This window comes from Cervus elaphus, chromosome 15 (assembly GCF_910594005.1).
Source record: "Cervus elaphus chromosome 15, mCerEla1.1, whole genome shotgun sequence".
NCBI classification, from domain to species: domain Eukaryota; kingdom Metazoa; phylum Chordata; class Mammalia; order Artiodactyla; family Cervidae; genus Cervus; species Cervus elaphus.
Window position 1 is genome coordinate 30,406,629 of NC_057829.1, and position 23,781 is coordinate 30,430,409.

The 23,781-nt window shown below is 38.7% G+C and overlaps 1 protein-coding gene across 6 annotated transcripts in view; it reads left to right on the forward strand.

Moving 5' to 3' along the window:
• KAT6B (lysine acetyltransferase 6B) overlaps positions 1 to 23,781 on the forward strand; it is a 181,851-nt gene that overhangs the window by 131,947 nt on the left and 26,123 nt on the right. For 2 of the 6 annotated variants that reach the window (XM_043927095.1, XM_043927093.1), the window contains exons 8-13: positions 1,044 to 1,975; positions 2,967 to 3,088; positions 4,878 to 4,993; positions 6,964 to 7,105; positions 10,273 to 10,434; positions 13,614 to 13,707. In XM_043927095.1, coding sequence (XP_043783030.1) covers positions 1,044 to 1,975; positions 2,967 to 3,088; positions 4,878 to 4,993; positions 6,964 to 7,105; positions 10,273 to 10,434; positions 13,614 to 13,707 — 1,568 coding nt within the window. The remainder of the gene's footprint in view (positions 1 to 1,043; positions 1,976 to 2,966; positions 3,089 to 4,877; positions 4,994 to 6,963; positions 7,106 to 10,272; positions 10,435 to 13,613; positions 13,708 to 23,781) is intronic. The other 4 variants (XM_043927097.1, XM_043927096.1, XM_043927099.1 and 1 more) reach the window with 2 other exon arrangements.

The window sequence follows — 23,781 nt, forward strand, 5'->3', positions numbered from 1 at the left end:
ATAATTTTTAAGGTCCGTTCTCGGGCCCCAGCACTGCCATAATTCACATGCACATGTTTCTGTTGTACAAAATTCTGCTGCAAAACGGGTGGCTTTCCAAGCCCTAGCCTGAGGCGGAGGCAGGCAGCTGCCGTTCCTGTAGGCAGCCGTGCTAGCAGTGACCTCCGGTCTCCATTGAGCTCACAGCTGCATGAGCAGAACCAGCCTCACATGAACTGAAATCGCAGTCAGAACCAGTGTGTAAGGACTCTGATGCCAGGTGTCTGATAATGACCATGGTAAATGTGCTGCTTCTCCACCAGACTCTCCATGTCATGTCTGACCTGCTGTAGCTTTTCTTTAACCATTTCTTCAGTTTTTTGCTATTGTTGTCCTTTTTTCAGCAATATTTTATGCTGCAATTAATTGTCTCCTCTACTTAGAGAGTACTATTGGTTATCTTATCATCCTAAGCATAAAATGCTAAGAGGAAGAGGGTATTTTTTTTTAATGTTTTCTTTAAAAAAAAAACAAAAAACAAAAACTAATTTATAGATAATAACTAAATTCTGTTTCTATAAATTTTCCATTTGAGTTAAAATTGCTTCTAACTAGAGATTACATAAGTTTCTTCTTTCACTTCAGGATAATACTTATGACTTATTTCCTTTAATACTTCTTTTAAAAGGCATTTCAGAAAATCACAATTATGTGTAATGACACAAGGGGTAACATTTTTTATTTAATTATAATGAAACCATTGGGTGATGTTTTAATCTCCTCAAAAATTTTCTTACTCATAATGCCCTTGGGTCCACATGATTCTTCCAGTCCCTGTTGGACAGGCCCTGGGAGAATCATGACTTGCCACCTTAGTGGCTATAACCTGTTCCAACAGAAAAAAGCACCTCAGTGAAGGCACATACACACAAGCAGGGCTTTAGGGTTACAATTCAGTTTTTTAAGTTTAAGCCCGTTGACTGCATCTAGTTGCTATAAACTTGTGTTAGATACCTTTAATTCTATTATTAAATGCTGATACTATTCTCTAAATTTTTGCCTAGGTCTGTAACCAGTGATGAAGGATCCATGAATGCATTCACAGGAAGGGGGTCACCTGGTAGGGGTCAAAAGACTAAAGTCTGTACCACACCTTCATCTGGTCATGCTGCATCTGGGAAGGACTCAAGCAGCAGATTGGCTGTTACAGACCCCACTCGGCCTGGTGCCACCACCAAAATCACCACCACCTCCACCTACATTTCTGCCTCTACACTTAAAGTTAACAAGAAAACCAAAGGGCTCATTGATGGCCTTACTAAGTTTTTTACACCATCACCTGATGGTCGCAGATCACGAGGTGAAATAATAGACTTTTCAAAGCACTATCGTCCAAGGAAAAAGGTCTCTCAGAAACAGTCATGCACTTCTCATGTGTTGGCTCCAGGTACCACACAAAAGCTAAAACCTCCACTTTCTTCACTCCCACCTCCAACCCCCATCTCTGGTCAGAGCCCCAGCTCACAAAAGTCCAGCACTTCTGTTTCTTCTACCTCTCCCCAGAGTTCTTCCAGCCAGTCCAGCGTGCCCTCCTTTAGCAGTCTTACTAATAACAGCCAGCTGAAGGCACTCTTTGACGGACTCTCTCATATCTATACCACTCAGGGACAGTCTCGCCAAAAGGGACACCCAAGTTATGCACCACCTAAACGTATGCGTCGTAAAACCGAATTCCCTCTCACAGCAAAATCTAAAGCCCATTTCTTTGGAAAAAGAGATATTAGAAGTAGGTTTATTTCTCACTCCTCCTCCTCTAGCTGGGGGATGGCTAGAGGACGTATTTTTAAAGCAATTGCTCACTTCAAGCGAACAACTTTCCTTAAAAAGCACAGGATGCTAGGCAGGTTAAAATATAAAGTGACCCCTCAGATGGGGACCCCCTCACCAGGGAAGGGGAGCTTGACAGACGGAAGGATTAAACCTGATCAGGATGATGGTAAGCAAAAGGTCAAAGCTCCAACCAAACCTGCGTCCCGTCCCTTTCTCCCCAACCCCCGGAAAAAAAAAAGAATCAATCAATTCCTATTTGTCACATAGGTCTTAGCTATTTCTCTTGTTCTCAACTTCACTTTCATACAGAAGCAGTGAAACTTTGACCTTTTCCTAATGCTGACTAAACCTCCAAAACATTATTTTTTCAACTAATACTCTCCCACTTTTATGACTTACTTCCGTTTGTAGTGACACTAGGACCCCCCAGATGCCGTCATAGCGTTCGTTGCTTATGGCTCTGTAGTCCCGCATGAGCAGCCGCTGTCAGGCTTCCGCCACCCTGCTCCCCGCGCCGCCTCTGCAGCCGCAGCGCTGCGGCCACGTGCTGTCCGCGCTTCCAGCAGGGGGGCGCCGGCTCGCCTTTCCCTCTGTCCATTGCTTTCTCATGACAAAGTTCATCCTGCTTCCTTCTCAGCAAAGCCTGATCTGTGATTCTGTGAAGTGTGCTTTTTGGATGTGAGTGTGTCTGTGTGTGTATTCACCTCAGGGAGAAACTGATTTCATTTAACAAATTGGCCCCGTTACATTTGCTATCCTTTATATAAAACAAAAGCCAAGATACGTGTCATTGGGACAGAATGATAGATTTTATTGTCTCCAACATGATCATGGGAATTCTATACCTAGACATTGATATGCCTTCTAATCTTGGTTGAAAACTTTGATTTTGCTTTGTATTGCTCTTACTTTCCCGTGTTTGTTTACTGAAGCTATAAGAAGATGACAGTGATAGTTCAAATAATTTGGGTACGGCAGGGAAAAGGTACTGCTGGATCCATGAGTAGTGCTTAGATGTAAAAGCTTATAAAGCTTTAAAAAAAAAATAAAATTCCCTATTTGCCCACTGTGCTAATTTGGTACCGTTTTGGTAATTATATGGTGGTTATTCATGATGCAAGTCAGTAAATACACTTTCTGCTGGTTTTAAATGACAGATACGGAAATCAAAATAAGCATCAAACAGGAAAGTACAGATATAAATGTGATTGGAAACAAGGATACCGTTACTGAAGAGGATTTGGATGTTTTCAAGCAGGCCCAGGAACTGTCTTGGGAGGTAAGGCCAGAATACTGCATTCCAGAAACAAAGATAATATATGACTTTTGTATCTGACTAGTGTGAAATTAACTGCCTTGGTTTTATAAAGAATCCCCTTCAAAACCCTTTGTTGTTCTTTAACTGCTACCATCATTTCTGTTGACTGTACATTCAAAAGTACTGACTTTGAGTTGTCTTCACTCTGACAAGTTGGTAATGGCTCAGCTGGTCTCACAAAATAGGCCAGAGTAGCAGTTGTTGAGGCAGATTTTGAAAAATGCTTCTGGGGTAAAGGAATAGATTTCTGATTATTCTTGCTCAAATTAAGAAAATAGCCCTTTTAAATAGTTCACTGAGAGAAGAAATCACTTTTAAATTGACCAGTGCTTCTTCCAGCACAGATGGCCAGCAATACGAAAAACGTCTCCTGATTTTAACTCCTGGGCATTGGTGAAGACAATATTGTGTTGCATGATCAGTTGTAATTACTTTTATTTTCAATGTCCAGTAATTTCTTTTAAATGATTTCCCTAAGAGAGTAACTCTACTTAGCTTATTTTCACCAAAACATTGAAAGGAAGGGCTGTTGGACTTCTCGGAAACAAATTTATTATGGATTGTGAGTTTTAATGTTAGTAGATCACATTTAGTAGCCGACTCATTGGAAACGACTGTGATGCTGAGAAAAATTGAAGGTAAAAGTAGATGAGGGCGTCCTAGGATGAGATGGTTAGATAGCATCACTGACTCAGTGGACATTCATTTGAGCCAGCTCTGGGAGATAGTGAAAGACAGGGAAGCCTGGCATGCTGCAGTCCATTGGGTCACAAAGAGTCAGACATGATTTAGCAGCTGAACAAGACCATGTTCTCAGAGCATGATATTTATGGGTAGATTACCTGCTCTACCCCACTTCCTTTTGTGGGGAGTAGGGGTCTGTCTGAAGGATCTTGAGCTTTAGTTTTAGTAGAAACCACTTGGACTAAATACTTGTGCTTATTTCTCCTTGAGGGGCCATTGGATACTTCCATTTCTCATTCTACATTCTTTGTAGTGTTTTTCCCTTTGGCTAAGATAATATGTATCCCATCGCACGCCGCCCCCCACCCGCACCCCCCCTCCCCCCAGTCACTGAGGTTTGAAGTCCTTAAATATTACCACTTTGGGACATTGTATCTGGCATTCATATTTAAGCATGATGAACAGCAAGCAATTACCTAAAAGTTACTGCTAAACCTAAAGCCCTTTCTATCCAACCCAGTAACCCTGGCTTTTCCATTCAAGAACATTTCTTGGCTGTGTCAGGCACTGGGCTAGACCTTGGGAATGTCCCGATGAATGAGGCAGGCAAAGTTCTAACCTCCTGCATGAGAGTAAAAGGAGATGGGTGTCAAACTGCAGACTTCAAATTGATTATTTAATTACAGTTGGGGTAAATATTACCTGGTGGAGAAACAGGAACTGTTAACAGTGTGACAGTATGTAATAGCCACATCATCTTAGAATTTCCTCAGTTTTAATACATTATAGCAGATCATTGACTGTTCATAGACCTTTGTATGTTTTAACAGCTACTCATTTTTTCCTATATTGGTAATACTGTTTCTTAAAGAGTATTTGTTTATATGTGAATATGATACAAGGTTGACTATTGTTTCACAAGGGCCTATGATTTTTTTTTTTCAACAATATGAAAATTCACAATTATGATCAGCATTGGTAGATTTTCATAGCCACTGGTGAAAGAACCAAAGTGTAAGTGAAGATATCCTCTTCTGAGACTTCTATTTTGTTTTCTTTCTAACAGAAAATAGAGTGTGAAAGTGGAGTAGAAGACTGTGGCCGGTACCCTTCTGTAATAGAATTTGGGAAATATGAAATCCAAACCTGGTACTCCTCGCCTTACCCACAGGAATATGCAAGGTAATGGAATAGGCCTTTACCTATACCTATAATGGAATAGGTATACAGCCTTAATGTCTCATATGTAGGAAAGAGCCTTCTAAAACTGAAATTAGGTGATTTGTGAGACATAAATTTTGAGTGTCAGTTTCAGGTGTTTCCAAAACTATTACTTTCATCAGCACCTTCTTATAGTACTCAGTGTTCTATATAAACACCTTATACTCATTCGTTACACCAGTGTTGTAAATTTTGTCTTTTAACTTTCAGTCCATTTTTTCCTCTCTTGATTACTGGGGAAATACTGTTTATGTAAGAAACCAAATCAAGGAAAAAAAAAATTAGCCATTGTAAGGTATTTGGTAGTTTCTTCTTGGTTGCCTTTTTCATTTTCTTAATTAGGCCTGCTAGTTTTAGCTCTGATTTCTGGCATTTTATTGTCAAGTATTCTTTTTTTTTTTTTTTTTTCACATAAATTGGAGCAAAAGACCTGGAGGAGGAATTGGCAACCCACTCCAGTATTCTTGTCTGGAGAATCCCATGGACAGAGGGGCTTGGAGGGCTACAGTCCATAGGGTCACAAGAGTCAGACACAACTAAAGCAGCTTAGCACTTAGCACACATAGCAAAAAAAAAAAAGGAAATACAGAAGAAAATAGGTGGGAGTGGGTAGCCTTAAGAGATTCTCCCTAAGTCTTGACTTTTAGAGCCATCTGTGACTGACTTGTTAAAAATGAAGAGAAAATAATGGTACTAGGATTTTCTTTTGTCCTGAACTAAGATTAGCTGTGAAATTGTCTTGAACTAATGTATCTAAAAATGGGTGTTTTGTGAACAGATTTTTTTTCCTTCAGGTATGTCAGGGCATACTTCATTAGTATCTTCTCAAATGCTTTAGCCTACAAAGTTCGGTAATCACAAATTTACTTTTCTTCTAGAATAGATTTCACCCTTTTCTCTTTCTCATGGGCATCTGCCCAGTCATCTAACTGGAGAAAATGGGGAGGATTTCTAGAAGTTAAGTGGCAGACTAAGAGTCAGGGGTTTTGGTTTCTCTTCCCAGTTCACATAGCTCAGCTCCGTGTTCCTAAACAGTTTTTGAAAAACACCAAACACCAATGAGCTTTTATATGTATGGGTAATCATAAGTCATGTTGTTCTGAGAGCTTTGGATAAATTTTGTACATGAATCCAAGATTTGAGATTTCTATGATGAGTCTGTCTAGTTCTCCCCAAAACCCTTCTCCCCGTGTTTATATCCCAAAGCCCTTGAGAATGCTTCCAGGCATTCTCTTGTAAATACAAGCAGTGTCCACCTAAGCATGACAGGGTGCTGGTTAACAAAATGGTGTCATTTCTGAGGTGGAGAAAAAGCCAGCAGAAGTGAGAAATTGTTTGTCTAATGTTACTCAGAGTCAGTGGAATTGGTAGGAACAGATAAGGTCATTTGACTTGACTGCATTTAGTGCTTTAGATTGTGTATAACTGATAGTAACCTTAAAGCTACCTCATCCATGAGAAATGGAGACAGCTAAATTCTAGGACTTCCCTGTCTTATAAGTACACAGATCATTTTAAAAATAATGAGTTCACTTCTCTCTGAAAAGATTGTTATCGTTACACCACTGATTATTTGTAATATTGAAATCATGACATTAAGTGTGAAATTTGAAAAATATGCATGGATGACAGGATGCCATTGTTTTTAGTCATAGTTCCAAGTCTGAAAACCTTTTTTCTATAGGACATTTCTAAGGAAAGAGATGATTTGTTCGCACAGTAAAGACAGCAAATATTATTAGATTGAAAAATAGTGTAAAGTTTGTACATTCTGTCTACTACTGGCTTTCTTTTTCCTTTTTTAAACTACTTCTTTCAAATAATATTATACCACCTTTTTATGGCTTAGAGAGAATTGAACAATGTTTAATATTTCCCCCTGAAAGGAATAACCAATCAGATTATATTCTTTGGTTTTAAACTTTCAACAGATTACCAAAGCTTTACCTGTGTGAATTCTGTCTTAAATATATGAAAAGTAAAAATATATTATTAAGACACTCAAAGAAATGTGGATGGTTTCATCCTCCAGCAAATGAAATTTACCGAAGGAAAGACCTTTCAGTATTTGAGGTAAGCATGTGTAAATAAAAAACTCAGCATTGGAAACCTAGTGCTTCTAATTGTTGACTATGTACTGATTTGTTCATAGAAGGTACAAAGTTTATTCAGTTTTGGCACTGAAATTCAGAGTGCTTTTTCAAATATCTCCATATTTTGAAGTATTGTGCTAACCATGTTAAGCAACCTTTGAGATTGATGATGAATTCCTACTTCATCACATTAACTTTTTTGTCTTCTCCCAAATCCCTGTCTGCACCAGATATATTCACCAGTGAATTTATGATCTCCTTAGCTCTTTGTAAATTCTACTCTCTTTGGCAGGAGAAATTAGCTTTGTTCAGCAGCTCCAGCCAATGTCTGGCAGGTGCTCACTCTTCCAGGGAATTGAGCAGCTGTACATATCTCCTCAATACACAACCACCTGTGTTTCCATCCACTTCTTGGCAGGGTGGATAATCCTTTTGGTGAGACCTCAGCAGATGTTGGGACTCCCTCCCTTCCCAGTCTGGGTCGGTGGCCACCCCTGGAGAACCCTGCTGTTCACAGGAGCCCCTAGTGGCCATGTGTCTGTAATTGCGTGTTCTTGAAGACATTTTGTGTTTTCAGAATTGATTTAGTAGCAGAAGATCTTTGTCGGTATATCGTTTCATTGTTTGATCATGTTCTGTTGTCAGTTGCAGGGATCCAGTTTAGCTGAGTCACTTGTTCCTTGAGGAGGCCATGCCTTTCTTTCCTGTTATTGCCTATTCACAGGCCTTCTCAATTCTCTCACTCTGGTTGAGTGCTTCCATCACCCTGCCTTATTATCATTTCTGTTACTCATCTCAGTCATTGTGTTCATTCCTGAGTGCTCAGAACAAGCCTTCCCTGCACAGCAGATATGGTCTCTTTCTCCAAAATAGTTTTACTGTAAGGTTCTCTTTTTCGGAGTTGTTCAGATTAGAAATTTATTATTCTACCCCACATTTTTCTATAATTCTGGTCTGTAATGTCTTGCATTAAATTTAATGTAGGGGAGGGTCATGCCTAGGTTTCTCACATGGATCAGGCTCCCTCTCTCAGACAGTGTTGGGCCTACTGCTTTTTCCCAAGACTCACCAGAAAACACATGTATTGTGTCTTAGGATTTTTTGAAGCCCCTCTTCCTGGTTAAGTCGGGCTCTTTCAGCACGCTTGAAGGGAGAAGGGTGTTGTTGCTGGGAAGGTTTGATGTGTGTGTTCTTACTAAACGGGGGGCACACGGTCTGTCACCCTGGGGCCTGCTTATGTTTCGGGCTGGATGGTTCTTTGGTGTAGGGGGCCTTGTAGGGTGTTCAGCAGCCTCCCTGGCCCGTACCCGCTAAATGCCAGTAGCTCAAACCCCCTCCAGTCAGAATATCCAGACGTAGCCAGTGTCCCTTAGAGGACAAAGATCACCCACAGTGAGAACCACTGTGCCAAAGGGAAAGGCAAAAGCCAGTTGCTGTCCTGGTGTTCATCTTGGGATGCTAACGGGCCATCCCCAACCAGTGGAGACAACAGAGCTGTTCTCAGTTGAAGCTTAATTCATGAATGTCACAAATTTAACTTAACTGTTGGCTCCTTCCTTGATGCCTTGGAAGCTTTCTTCTAACCAAAATAAAATGAAAATCAGTGTCTCATTGTTTCTCAAAGGACAGAACACATTGTTGGCTTTAAGTAATTGTTAAATAAATCTGCATAACTCTGCCAGAGGGGGTGAACCTCTCATAAATCCAGGAAAAGCCTTCTTGGGGTAAGAGAATCAATCTTGTTAGGCTAATGAGAATGCTCTATTTCAGGGTAGGTACTTTGGGACCATACATAGATAAGAAGGGAAAAATCAGAAGCAGATCTGTAAATTTTCTACTCATAAAAATAACTGAAGGAATTGGATTGGATAAGTGCCAAGGTACCTATTTTAGAATCTGAGTTAACACTCAGAGTATTATTCCCACACAGTATGTGAGAAACTTTTGTCTTTGCGGTGTCCTTAGTAACATAACATAAGTAAATAATAATCACAGATTACTACTTTGCTATCTTTTCTATATCCCTCTTGAAAGCATGTCATATTAGATCTTTCACAACTGGTAAGACTTTTCAGCATTGTCATCTCTCTGTTTTTCTGGTTCAGGGATACATACATCTCTGTCTTTCCTTTTTGTAATATACTACCGTTTTCAAAAGGACCATACTCCCAAAAACTTCCTTTAATTAAAGAGAGAATTGTATCCTCTGTGCCCGTTGCCCATATTTGATCATGTTGCCATGTGTGGGACCTAGGTATCATCCAAGGGAAATGATTATATGAAGTCTAAAAATAATCTGTGCATTATGAGAACCGGTATGGTCCACAGGAGGCTCAAGAACGATCAAGTTCATTGTCAAAGAGCTCTGGTTAGCAAATATCCATTTCCCATAAGAAAAGTGCTAGGGAAATTCTTCTTGAATCTGCTGTGCTTTCTGTTTTCAACAAGTAACTACATTTGATCAACGAAACTGGCATCTGTGCCTCGCCTCCTGTCTGTAACCATCAGTGTCACAGCTTGACTCTTTTACTTTGAGAAGTAAACTGTCGTCATGGTAGTTACTGTGGGTTAAAATTCATCTCACTTTCTCTAAGTGTTCCCAACATAGGAATTTTATCTTTTCCAATTATGTTTAAAATAATGCTTGGGATAAAACCAAAATGGAAGCCTCTTTTGCGAATCCACGTTTCTGAGGAGTCAGAATAATACAGTTTATTTTATGTGAAGCCCTTTGGAAACAACATAACGTTTAACTTAACTCAAGCAGCATTTTGATTGGTTTACATTTCTTTAATTCAAGTTTACTTGATTCAAACAGAGAAGGCATGCCTAATCATTTTTTAGTTGTAATAAATAGTAAATAAAAATTACTCCTTTGTTACCAGTGTGTGTCCTTTCTTCAGGAAGTGTAAAGAGAAATTTAAGCTACCTTAAATTTACCCCAATTTAAGGAGAAAAGGTGGAATTCTGATTTGCCAAATGACAGCTATTTTCTGGTAAACTTTCTTGGTTAATGGAGTGTGTTAACTGTTTAGTTTGGGATTTGAAAAAAAAATTATATGCTTTCCAAAATACCATATAAAAGAAACAGTTTTATATTGAGTGGTATTTTTATGTTAAATAATGTTGTCTGTTTCTCTTTGCTAGGTTGATGGGAATATGAGCAAAATTTATTGCCAAAACCTTTGCTTGTTAGCCAAGCTCTTCCTGGACCACAAAACATTGTATTATGATGTTGAGCCATTCCTTTTTTATGTCCTTACAAAAAATGATGAAAAGGGCTGTCATCTGGTTGGATACTTCTCTAAGGTAAAACAAGAGCCAGTATGACCTTCATTTTCTCTTTCAGGATGTTTTTGGTAGAGTCCAATTCTTCAAACAGGGCCTTTTTATGACTCTGATTTGAATAAATGACATGTTTCTGAAAAGCTCAGATTCTTATTCAGAGCTCATTAAGAAAACACACACACAAAAACCATAAGCATTGTGCCTAGGAAGTGTGTAAAAGACCTCGGCACTGTTTGCTGTGTTGACTGTCAGCATTCATGTAATGTTATAATTGCTGCCTTGCAGACCACCTACCATCTTTCATTTTCTAAATGTTAAGCTTAGTTCCCCTTTCCCCCTAAGTGGTGTCAACATGAAGGTTTCAGTATAACGTAGCATTTAAAAGATAATTCTGTTTTCTCCTTGTTGCATTCCCTCTGTGGTCATCAGTATCTCAGTGAGTTGGAACATTGGCATTTGGACAGTTAAGTTGATAAAATGGCTGGTTTTACTCTTTCGTTTCTTACTCTCTGCGCTATTGTTTTAAGATCGAAAGTAGCCTCAGCTTTTAAAAGCCCGAGTATCTCCAGCTGTTAACATAGGGGAGCCCTTGACATATTGAGTGCCTATAGTTTGTCTTTTTCACGTGGTTCAGAGCAGTTCTCTCACATTCTTCTGATCAAAGGCTTCTGAGATACATAACTCATATGCAATAAAAGGAATCTGAGTTTGGAGATATTTATCAGGCTAACCCTAAATTTTCTTAGGTAGCTAGGAAATAGTTTAATATGCCAGAATGGTAATTTTAAGATTTCTCGGGCAGAATATAAATGCTCCAAATCCTATAGCTTATTTATTTTATGATATATGTTTACATATTAGGTGATAAGTGAATTTCAATTAATCTACTGTTGCATAATGGAATACCTAATGGAATTGCCATTTTCATGGAAGGTCAAAGCTTGGCATACAGAAGTTTTTCTAAATTTAAAAAACAACCCAGAGACCATAAACAAAAATAGGAATAAGTGACGGCAGTCATGGGAAACAGCCTCAACATTTTAATCCATGTATTTGATAAAGCTCTAAAATGAAAAAGAAGACTATTAACTTTTATAGGTTACAGATGATAGAGATTAATACAAGGGAAAGCAATAACTAGGAAATTTATATAATTTATAGAACATTTTACCTTCTGTATAGAAGTGTCCAAAGAATTTAAAAGAATTTTTAATTTTTTCTCCAAAGAATTAAAAAGAATAATGGTCATGACTGTCCTTTCTGTTTGAAAATGGTGTTTCTCTAAATCTATGTGCATTTTAAAACAGATAGTGATGCTTATTGACATTGTCCTGCCTTGTGTTGAGTTGACCTCTAGGTCTTCGGTTCACAGTAACTCTGGAGGTTTGAGTCTTCTCTTTGTCACAGGGCACCCAACATTTTTATTTGCGTGAATGCTCAGTCCTGTCTGACTCTTTTCGACCACATGAACTATAGGGTGCCAGGCTCTGCTGTCCATGGAATTTTCCAGGCAACAATACTGGAGTGGGTTGCCATTTTCTTCTCCTAACATTTTACTTAGAACAAGCTAAACTTTTTTCATTTTGTCCCTGTTTCTTTTATAGTATGGCAGCAACTACCGTCATGTCTTACCATAACTCGGAATATTAAAATATCCTTTGCAAGTGCAGTAAAACAAAAATTAATCTAAAAAGCAGCTATGTTAAAAGACTAGATGCAAATTAAGCCATATTCTAACATGTCAGTTGGAGTTTGAAGGACTGTGGCCCTTTGGGATTAAACCAAATTCTAGATGTTATAGCCAAAGAATGGCCAAGATGACCTAGAAAATAGAAAAGTTTAGTGTAAATCACTACATGCATATATCTTTCTAAGCATGTAATAGATAACTCAAAACAGGAAGGAAAGAGGGAGCAGTTGTTTAGAATTTAGCTGTGGTAACATGTGTTTAAAGGCAGGGGGCAAGGATGGGGGGAAAGGACCACTTATGGGTTAGATTTCCAAAAATATCATACAGGAAAAAATAGTTTGAAATAAAGAAAAGACTTGTGTTGAGGATGAATCCTTTAACTCAGAGTATACCTCTTTTTAGAGACAGTGACCAATTTGTCTGACTTTGCAAAACAGACTAATTATTTGAATCTTTGCCATGGATGTACACATCCAGTGATGGGGCCATCCAGTTTCTTAGGAAAATTGACATACATTATTTCTTACTCCTCATTTATTGGAGACTCCACAGACAGCTTCAAATGTGCTAAAGTCGGGAGCACATCTTTTTCACAAAGAAATCTTTAATTCTGCCCTGTAGTGTTTTTTCCTCCACCATTTCCTGTGATCTTTCAAATAGGTTCATTAAAGATCTGGGTGTTCCAAAGTAATTCTTTGATGCGGTTAGTACCATTTGTGGTTAATCTAATTTGTGGTTTATAGTTGGCCAGAGCATTCACAACCTCAAAAGCCTTTTCCAGATCTTCTCTGTGTAGGTTTTGGCGGCTTCTATGTACCGTGAAGAAAATGTTGCTGCTCTGATGCCATAGCCCATGAAAATTGCAAATTTTCCCTGAACTACAAGAACCATTTCCACTATATTCTCTCCAGTCTTCTTCCTGGTTTCAGACTGTTGGTAATATGTTGGCCTCAGTTTGGTTTGGAGGCTTGGGATTTCTTGTTGCTGTTGTCTTTTTGTTTGTTGTCCTTCTTTGAAATACAGATTATTTCTCCAGCATTTTACTTTGACTGTTTATTCATAAGAGAAATGTATTTGTGCAAGTCTACCCACACAGACACTGTTTTAGTTTCACTGTGGCCTTTAACAAGGCATTCTTAACTGATCCTGCTGCGTGACTCTCTGAATCTTCCCCCACTCCCCCTGCCCATCTCCCAGGTTGTTTGAGCATAGAAAACCTTTCTTCCATACTGTGCTGTTTCATTTGACTCACATTTCCTTGGATTCTTTATTCATATTTCATGGTGCTGACTTTCAAGAATAAAGATATAATTAAGAGGCATGCCTCGAGTGCGTAGTTTGTTGCTAGCTGATAGTTTGATTGATTAAGATGGTCGAGTTATTCTGCTTGATCCTGACCTAACACGTCGGCTCACCTTAGTGGACCGTGGTATATGGACAGCGGCAGGTGCCGGGAATTGCCCACTTTAGCAGTGCTCTGACATACTTGATCTGTTTCTCCTTCCCTCAGGAAAAACTTTGCCAGCAGAAGTATAATGTCTCCTGCATAATGATCATGCCCCAGCACCAAAGGCAAGGATTTGGACGGTTTCTCATTGATTTCAGTAAGTGAAATACTTTATTTACTTTCATGATCCAGGGAGCTGATGGCTATTAAAGGAGAGTAGTACATAAAACTTTATTTAACCTACTTTGTTGTTTTTATCAATAGATAATGGGTTTTCTACTTATATTTACATAGGTTAGAAAACCTTCCTCAAATGAAAAATGTATTGCTGCTCACTATTGTACTCTAGGAAATTGAGACCCCATCTCTCGCAGTGTCACCAGCTCACAAAACCATTACCCTGAATGAACCGGCAGAATTACATTCCATTCTGTGAGGCTCATGCTCATTAGCACCAAAAGAGGCAATTATTTGTGATTAAAGCCAGAGGAAGTGTTATTTAAAAGGATTTTCAGCTTTCTGAAATTCTGCCTATAATCTTGTGCAGTACAGAGCAGAAACGGAGTGAGGGGGGTTTCTATTTAGAAAAACAATTCTTTAGGTAGCCTATCCTTGGAGCCTGTCTAGTAGAAATAAATATCTTGTTTTGTCAATTTCCCTTGTCTATTACGGAAATTACTATGGAAATGTTTGTATTTAAAGATTGCCCAAGTAATACTTTTTATACACATTTGTATCTGCTGAGTGTCCTCGATGAAAATCTGAATGCTACTTTAAAGTATGCATAAAATAATGCTTAAAGAAAATTGGTCGTTTTTTCCTCCTTTGTTTATATTAGATTGGATGTGTAAATACAGTATTAAAGCTGTATTTGGAAATTTGATTCAAAATATCCAGATAACAGGAAGACCAGGTATCTCATGATAATAATCACTTCTGACCATGTGAAAATCTGTCACTAGGAACTGTGTGCTTCTTCATTACCAGAGTTTAAACTGAAAGAAGGAAAACACAGCAAATCATGTAATCTTCATAAGGTACATCAGATGCAAAACCAAAATGTAAATATACTCAAGGAAAACCATGAAGCAACGTGTTGAGTGTAAATCTATATTATTAGATGTTGAAATATGAAAGTTTGGGTGTAAAATATAACTATATAGCAGTGTTGGACTGATTTGTATAATTTATTGACATTGAAAGATAGTATTCTTCTTTGAAGTATTTTAATTGATTGTTTTTATATTTTCAGATGATATTTCTAGTCATTAATTAATTACCTTAGTCTTACTCTTCTTTCTTGATCTAGTTATCCCATGAAAGGTCACCTTACCAGAAGTTCACCATTTTATTTTTCCATCCCAGTTGTAATGTGTTCCACAGGCAAATCCAATTGTTTTATTTTGGAATTTTTTGTGGCCACTGTTCACAAGTTGTTCCTAATAATTTTTGGTATGCCTCGCAGCCACTTGAGCCTTAAATTTTGGATAGTATTTGCATGCTTACAGAGTAAGGCAGCCTGTTTAGTTCAGTATTCCTGATCTTCCAACAGCTAGTTCCAGCCTCTCTTTGCGGCTTTTTCATGTATTATGTTTTATATTAACCTCCATTTCCTCAAATACTCTGAGCAGGTTCCCATATTTCCATTGTCTGTGCGGAGCCTTCCTTAAATGGCCACTTCCTCCTTTTCTAGCCTCAGTCTATTCAAAATCCTACCCATTGTTAAGAACTGGCTCAAGAACCTCCTTTTTATTTTTTCCTTAATTGGAGGATAATTGCTTTACAATGTTGTGTTAGTTTCTGCTGCACAACCACGTAAATCAGCTGTAAGTATACATACATGCCCTCCCTTTTGAGCCTCCGCCTCCTTTTTGATCCCATCTCCCAGAGTTACATCCTGTTTTTTTCTTGGCTCTTTATCTCCACAGTGTAGCACTTGGATCCAGTTTGTTCTTTTGTAGTAATTATTTGATACAAGTGTCATGCTTCCAGCTTGCTCTAAGCTCCTTGGACACCTTCTTTTTATTCAGTAGGGCAGAGCACTCAGTAATCTGCATTAGATGTATTTTTGCTCGTTTGAATGGAATCTCCAAAGTGATATGGTCACTGCCCATGATGATTTTCTACCTAAGGTTTAAAAGAGACTGGTACTTAGCAGGTAAAAATGCAGGTCTCTAAATATAGTAGCCACTTATTTGTTCAGCATGATCTGGTACTGAGGCCTTCTGCATAAAATAACAACCCAGGAACAAATGCCAAATCTTTATGTTAACCATTTTAGTGAAAACTGTATTAGAGTCTACTCTGTTTCTTAAAACAACTAGGGAACACAGTGGAATCTATCTGGATGGCTCAAAGCCATCATGATGAATGCCATCCATTAGGGTGCAGCCAGGCAATGCAATGCTAAAATGTGTCATTTTAGATTTTCTCATTCATGTACCCTTGGCATCATCCTGCACTGGAGTGGGTTAAGAAGTATGGTGAATGATTTGAATAAAGCTGAAAGGGGACTGGTGCTGTTTCTTCAGAGAAGAGATCAGGGGAAGAATTTTATAGTGCTCAAAGAAAATGGGGACTAGTATAAACCAAACAAATTCAATTTAAAACCAAAAAATAATTCCTTGGCTAGACACGTTTGAACAAAAATAGAGTAGGCTGCTATCAAAATTGATAGCCTCTCCTCATTTGGAGTTACTTAAAATAATAGTAGATAAATATCTTTCTATAATGATTAGATCCAGTCTTTTGCAGAAGGAGGAGATAAACCCCATGACCTCGCATAATCCTTATTGACCTTACAATTCAGAACTCAGGGCAAAACTGATAACCGGAGTTATAGGTTTTCTAAAATCTGCTCTGTTTTTTTAAAGGAACCTTTTAAGGGTTAAATTTATTTTATTTCTACTTGTACATGAGCCTGAGGGTCTTTTGGTCTGGGCAGGTATTTTCAGTAATTTAAAGAAGGTTGTAAGGCAGGAAATCTTTATTTGGTCTACAATAACTACTGGTTCAGGAAGCTAAAACAAGACACCAATAGAAGGAAAGCTGTGCACTGCCCAGCTGCCCACTGGCACACAGGATTATAGATATGGGCACAAAATGATGAGTGAATATAAAGAACTGTGAATCTAAAACTCTGAACACTGTTCTCAAGAGATGGAATGGTCATCCCGGGACCAAATGCTGTCCTTGGAATAATGTTATTGTGTGTGTCTTCCTAGGACAGCTTGTCTGGGATGTATCAGAGCAGGGCTTCCTGAGAGGTCTTCTGCAGATTGGCCCAAGTGACTAAGGGCACCTGCTCCCAGTCTGCTCATAAACCAACTCACAGGTTTTGTAACTCTGCCCAAAACTTCAGTCGGAAGTGGATAGTGGAAGGAGAGGCTTATCATGGGTTGAAGCTGATACTGTATTTCTCTTTCTCTCCTGCTTTCTAAGATTTCCCTCTCTCCCTCAGTTAGAAAATTTTAAAGTCCTCCCCTTCTCTGTGTCCACACACACACACATACCACTCTCCGTCCACACCAGACATCTCAGAACTCCAGAGAAGCCCCCTTCCCTCAAAACTTCTGTGATTCCTGCTTCCAAGCCTCCCAGGGTGAGGCAGTAGCATGTCCCTGCTGCCAGAGCCACCCAGCGGTGCCTTTCCAGCTCACTGCTTTCCCTTCAATTTTGAAGTACTCTCAGACTTAGAGCAAAGTTCCCATCTACTCCACCCCAGTTCCCCAGATTTTGTCACATTTTGTCACATTTGCTTTTTGCTGTATTATTCTCAGTCTTCCTCTCGCTCCCTCCCGTCCCCCTCTGTCATTCTGTATTTCTTTTCCAGAATCATTTGAGAGTAAATTACAGACCTGTTGCACCTTTACCCTTATACCATTTCAGTGTGTTTTTCTTTAAAATAAAAATAAAAAAGATGCTGTCATACAAAACCATAAATTATCAAAACCAAGAAATTAACGTTGATTCAGCATTATCTGTTATCTAATCTATCTATCTTGTTCAAATTTCAAATGTTGCCAGTTTTCACTTATGTCCTTTCCAGGGGGAAAAAAAAATTTTTTTTTCCCAGTCCAGGATAGCATATTGAGTTATTATATCTCTTGAGTTATTTGGAATAACACCTTAGTCATTTTTTGTTTTGTTTTGTTGTTACTTTGACATTTTTGAAGTATACAGAGCATTTTTTTGAACATTGTCCCTCAGTTTGGGCTTGTTTGATGTTTCCTCATGAGTAGATTGGAGTTCTCGATGTTTTGGCAGGCAGATACAAAAGTGATGCTGGGTCCTCCCGAGCACCTCCTAGCAGAATCACATGATCATTTCTTTGACCTATTACAGTGTAAGATGGTGCCTTTCAGATTTCTTCACTATAGAATAACATTTTTCCCTTTGTAATGAGTAATATCCTAGTAAGAAGATACTTTGGAATTATGTAAATATCCTGTTTCTCATCCAATTTTCACCTACTACTTTTAGTGTTTATTTATGATTCTTATCTAAAACTCTTTATTACTTTGGTAGTTACCAGATAATGATTTTTAAAGCCGCAATGTATGATCTACTTGTTGATATATGCTGTAAGGAAAGTGAAAGAAAGTGAAAGTCGCTCAGTCACGTCTGACTCTTTGTGACTCTTACATGGACTATACGGTCCGTGTAATTCTCCAGGCCAGAACACTGGAGTGAGTAGCTGTTCCCTTCTTCCCAACCCAGGGATCAAACCCAGGTCTCCTGCATTGCAAGCAGATTCTTTACCAGCTGAGCCACTGGGGAAGCCCAGCGCTTCCTTTATTAATTTTTTAGTTAAATAATCACTTCATTTATCTCATTATTCTTTATAATTTATATAATTACAGACTACTTAATGAATTTTTATTTTATTCTATGGATTATAACCTGTAGCTGCCATTATTTATTTTGATATTCAAATTGCCCCAGATTTATTCTGTGCGAACTGCTTCAGACTGGCGCCTGTGTCCTTCTAACATGTCTGATCCTTCCTTACCTTCTGGTACAACAAACATGATATGCCAGATTCATCTTATTCTCTCTCTGACCTAGCCCTGGAATCACACATTTCTATTTTAAAAGTCTTTAATTCTTTATGGTGGAAAACAGTGTAAAAGCCAAGATCTGAGCATCTAGGTGTCCGTACTGCTACTGGGGTGTCCCTGCTTCTAGGGCCTCTCAAGGGGGAAGAGCTAGGAAAGAAGAGATATATGTTTATGTGTGTATGTGTATACACACACACACATCCCTGTTATGAGTTCACTGAGCTTTGCATTCCAGATCAACACCTCTGCAGAGTTTTAGTCTATCCTTCCATATTATTGTATTTGCAACTCTCTTCTCTGGTAGTGAGAAACCTGACTTCCATTACCTACAGTGTATTTATTAATGTGCTTAGTCCTAGAATATACATTAAATCATTTTAGGATTGCTAATCACATCACTGTATAAAACAGACCTTCTAATGAGAGGTCAGTATTTGAATATAGTTCTTCATGACTTTACCCTGAGTACAGCTGTTTTCAAATGTTAAGAATATAGCACAACATGATTTTCAAAGTTGAAACTGTATTAAAGCGTATACTCAAAGAAGTGTTACTGCTTCCTCAGTCCCATTCCTGAGCCTTTTCTGCAGGTCACAGTCTTACTAGTTTCTGTTTATCCTTTCATTGTTTCCTTTGGTACAAATACTTATGGAGCGGTGATAATCTGTTGTATATACCTTCAGTTGTGTAGGACTGTGCTTGGTGGGGCAATAGATGGGCAGTGACGAACCGTCTTTTACTTAAGGCTGCAGAGCCGAAACCCTGCATGGGGAGCAGGATACAAAACCCAGGCTCCTGTGCTGACCCAGGAGAGACCCAGGGAAAACAGCTGATTCAGCAGTAGGTTGCAGAACACTGTACCAGGTAGTGGTGAAACAGGCTGGCAAAAGCACGTACTTGTGTGTTTGTGTAAGCGCATTTATCTGATTCTGAACTGGATAATGAAGAAGGATGAGAAAAGATTCATTTCTTACCTCTTCACTCAGCATTGTTGATTGGGACACCCTAGTCTACATTCAGCTAAACACAAGCAAGAGAAATGAAGACACAGCTCTTGCTGGGTGGTTAATTAAGTTCACTGAGGAGACATCAATTGTTGGACAGTATGTTTCTACAATAGATATTGAGAGCTCGTGGCTTGAGAAGTTAAAGTGAAAACATTCCAGGCTGAGGAAACAGCATATTCAAAAGTGTGAGCATGTACAGAAGCGTGTTAGATATTTAGGTAACAACAAAAGAAACTCTAGGTAGATTAAAGACTTAGAGATTAACAACAAAAAGAACATTTAGAAAGTAAAAGAAAGGATATCTAATTATATATCTGGTCTTTAGATGGTCGTGGACATCATAAGCATTAAGAAAATGAAAGAAATCACACACAAAAAAATAGACAAACTTCACTGTATAATAATGTAAAACTCCTATGTGGGAAAATATTAATATTTAAAAGCAAACAGGAAAGATGTTTGCAACAAATGTACCAGGCGAAGTTTTGTTATCTGTAGTATTTAAACAAATATAAAAGTAAAGGTTTTGATAGTGTTAAAACATAGACCCTAATGGGAAAATGAGCAGAAGTCATGAACACAAAATGTGCAGAAAAGGAAAATCATTGATGGCAGCAACAGTGCTGACATTTATTAAGTGTCTAATATGTGTCAGTCACTGTCATAGGAGTCTGTCCTCACATCATGTGTTGAGATGTGTGTTTTTACCCTCATTGTAAAGGGTCCAGAAGTAGGAAAAGTAAGCCAAAAGAGGTCAACATTTCAACAACAACAGTATCCATTATCATAGCTGACATTTCTAAAGCGCTTACCATGTGTCAGGTACATGCTAAGTCGCCTCAGTCGTGTCCGACTCTTTGTGACCCTATGGACTGTAGCCCGCCAGGCTTCTCTGTCCATGTCAGTCTCCAGGCAAGAGTACTGAAGTGGGTTGCCGTGCCCTCCTTCAGGGGCTCTTCCCGACCAGGACTGAACCTGCATCTCTTAAGTCTCCTGAATTGGCAGGTGGGTTCTTAACCACTAGCACCACCTGGAAAGCCATATATGAGGTACTGTAACCCAAATTACACAGACTCGCTTAATCCTTGCAGATACCCTCAGTGGGTTACAGTTACCTCTCTTTCGATGGCACAGAGACACTGGGAAACTTGTCTAAGATCACTCGAGCCACTGTTCAGTACCCCATAGAAGAAGGTTAAGATGAGGTGTAAAAAGTATCCTTTCAAGGATTGGGCATAAGTGAAATTTAAAGAAGTAGATTCAAAAAGCTTAATTATCAAGGGCAGTAGGTTTTTTTGTTTTTAAGCTAGAGAGACTGGAGCACTGATGGAGAAAAATCAATGCGAAAACAAAGGATAACCAGAGGGGTTGTTTAGAACAAATGAGAAAAGGCATTTGATGAAATTCAGTATTCTTTCCTAATTTAAAATAAACATACTAATTTGAATCATAAGAATTCTAAATCTTATATTAACTTTTTCTTCTTTGTTTCAGACTTGACTTACTCTTAGGGGAAGGAGCTATAAAGAGTAGATGACAGTTGGGTCCAGGAGTCTACAAACTTAAATCTACAGTTTCCTTGAGACTAGTATACAGATGACAAGCTTTTCAGTTACATAAATTATCAGTTAACGTTACCTTCAGTCAGTCATTTTAAAAACAACTATTTGTTTGTAGGCTAATCATAAAAGTTTGTAAGCAGCTTCGATTCTTGGCTTTCTCTACTCAGTATTAAAATACTGTACGATGTATCAGGGTTGTCCTTCCTGGAACAGAACTTGCTCTAGAGGAAATATGAATGATGGAATGAGATAGGTACTTATTTCCAGAAATTACCTTTGCTGATCTTTTCTATGATTTTGTATGTCGAGAGGTTTCCCCTCAATTTTCATGAGGAATGTATACTGTTTACAAATTCAATCTGTCATTAGTGTGTGCTGCTAGAAGATGTGTGCAAATGACCCAGTTTTGTGCCTACAAGTTATGAACTTGGTCATGTCCCCAGTGTGGTTAGCAGTGTCCTTGTTCACTTTTCTTAAGAATGAGACTGGATTTAAGTCTTATTCTTAAGGAGTCCACACACCTGGATTTAAAGAAAATAAGAAATAGAATAAACTTTTAAGAAAGGATGCTTCTGGGTACCATTTAATAGCTAGTTTCATTCTCACTGAGAATTAACAGATTAACTTTCCATGCCCTCATTCTTTCCCTGATCTGGTTCTAGTGACAAGAGATCCCTTAGGTAGTTTAGAGAGTCCAGTCCCAGTCTTGTCTTTCCTTTAGCCTCTTTATACCTCTCGGCTGATTTCTTGAGGAAACACCACTTAGACAAGAAAGCACCTTCTCTCCCTACTCCTCTGCCTTTCTAGGTCCATCAGGCAGAATTAGAAAGTCACATGCTGCATCTCTACCTAGAATATTGTGATGTTGAAAGTTAATATGATGTTGGTGATGTTAACCATGTTACCTCTCTCAAAGAGAAAATGTCTTCTCCTATATCTTAGATGCTAGCCCCTAGCTTAAATGTTATATATCTAAATACCAGGATACATCTCATAGTATTTCTGGTTACCAGCTAGCAACTTTCAGTTTTAACAGTCAGCCTTCAATAGATTATTTTAAAAGAGCTACCACTTACAAACTTTTCAGAACACAGTTTAAGTAAAACTTAAGAAAACTATTAAACAAAAATTTAGATTAACTTCATCCTACCTGAAAATTGTATGCTTTTTTTAGAACAAAATTTCAGATACTGACTGGCCTGTCTCCTGTAGAAAATAGGAGTTTTAATTTAGGAATCCAGTTGGTTGGGTTCCAGTGTGCCACATTTTACCTGTTAGTAAATTCTAAAGAACCAGGACTGGACGGGAGTCACTAGCTTCTCTCTGAGGCCAAATTGAGTACAATTTCAGGACAAACAGATTCTCCCCAAGAGCTGGATCCTTAGCGTGACAGGCCCTGGTGAGACACCCCACTGCTCTAGTGAGGGTCTCTTGGCGTCTCTGCACTATTATGGTCAACTTAGGGCTACACTTTCCAACAAGTGACCCAGGAACTGGTCCAGGTAGCCAGAGATGTTGCAGTCTTCGTAGCTCTAGTCACATCACCCTGAGCAGCCTCATTCTTTTACCCTGGCAGGCATGTGAATATTATCTTCTCCCTGTTGGGGTGGAGGCCATGCAGCACTCCCTGGGGCATAAACTCTGCTGGGTAGGTTATAGGGTAAATATTTTCACTTTCCCCTATTTATGAGCCCCACAAGCCAAGCATCAAAGATGTTTTAAGAGACCATGGCAGTGTGTCTTAGGTACATGATCTGACTGAAACACTCTGACTGCCTGTGAGGAGTTAAGCAAATTGAATAAAGGAGCTGTATGTTTGAACATGTGCTATTTACCTACTTTTGTGATTTTTATTTAATATTTTTTCTTTTTTTTTCAATGGCACTATTTAAAAAAAAAGTGCTCTAGGCTGAGTAAGTGCAAAGTCATTTAGAAAGTTGCATATGTCTTTTATATATTCATGGCTTATTGTCCATCATGGAGGTAGAGTCTTTGTTCTCTTCTGTAATCTCACCCCCATAAGAGCCTGGCACTGAATTGTTGTTGTTTAGATGCTCTGTCATGTCCAAGTCTTTTGCAACCCCATGGACTATAGCCCACCAGGCTCCTCTGTCCGTGGAACTTTCCAGGAAAGAATACTGGAGTGGGCTGCCATGCCCTTCTCCAGGGGCTCTTCCCAACCCAGGGATCAAACTCACATCTCCAGTATCGGGAGGTGTGTTCTTTATTGCTGACCCATCAGAGAAGCCCCTGGCACTGAATAGGTCTTTATTATTTATTGAATAAATGTTAAATGAATTACCTCAGGAAGAACTTTCTTAATATACTTTCTCTTCTCACATGTGATTCTTAGGAAGAATTTTATCTTATTAGAATATAATTAATTAGGTGTGGTTTGCTTTCTTCCAAATGATGTTGTGTACACCCTGCCTTCTGTTGAGGTCTGGCATTTTTGTTCAAGGGCAGCCTCTGTCTTAGAATCATATAAGTTGCATCAGAAAGGAAGCTGTCAGTTATCTACTATAAACCTTGAGCAGAGAATTGAGAGCTGTGACAAAATGCACATTTACACACAGTTGGTCAAAGAGATATTTATCTTTTC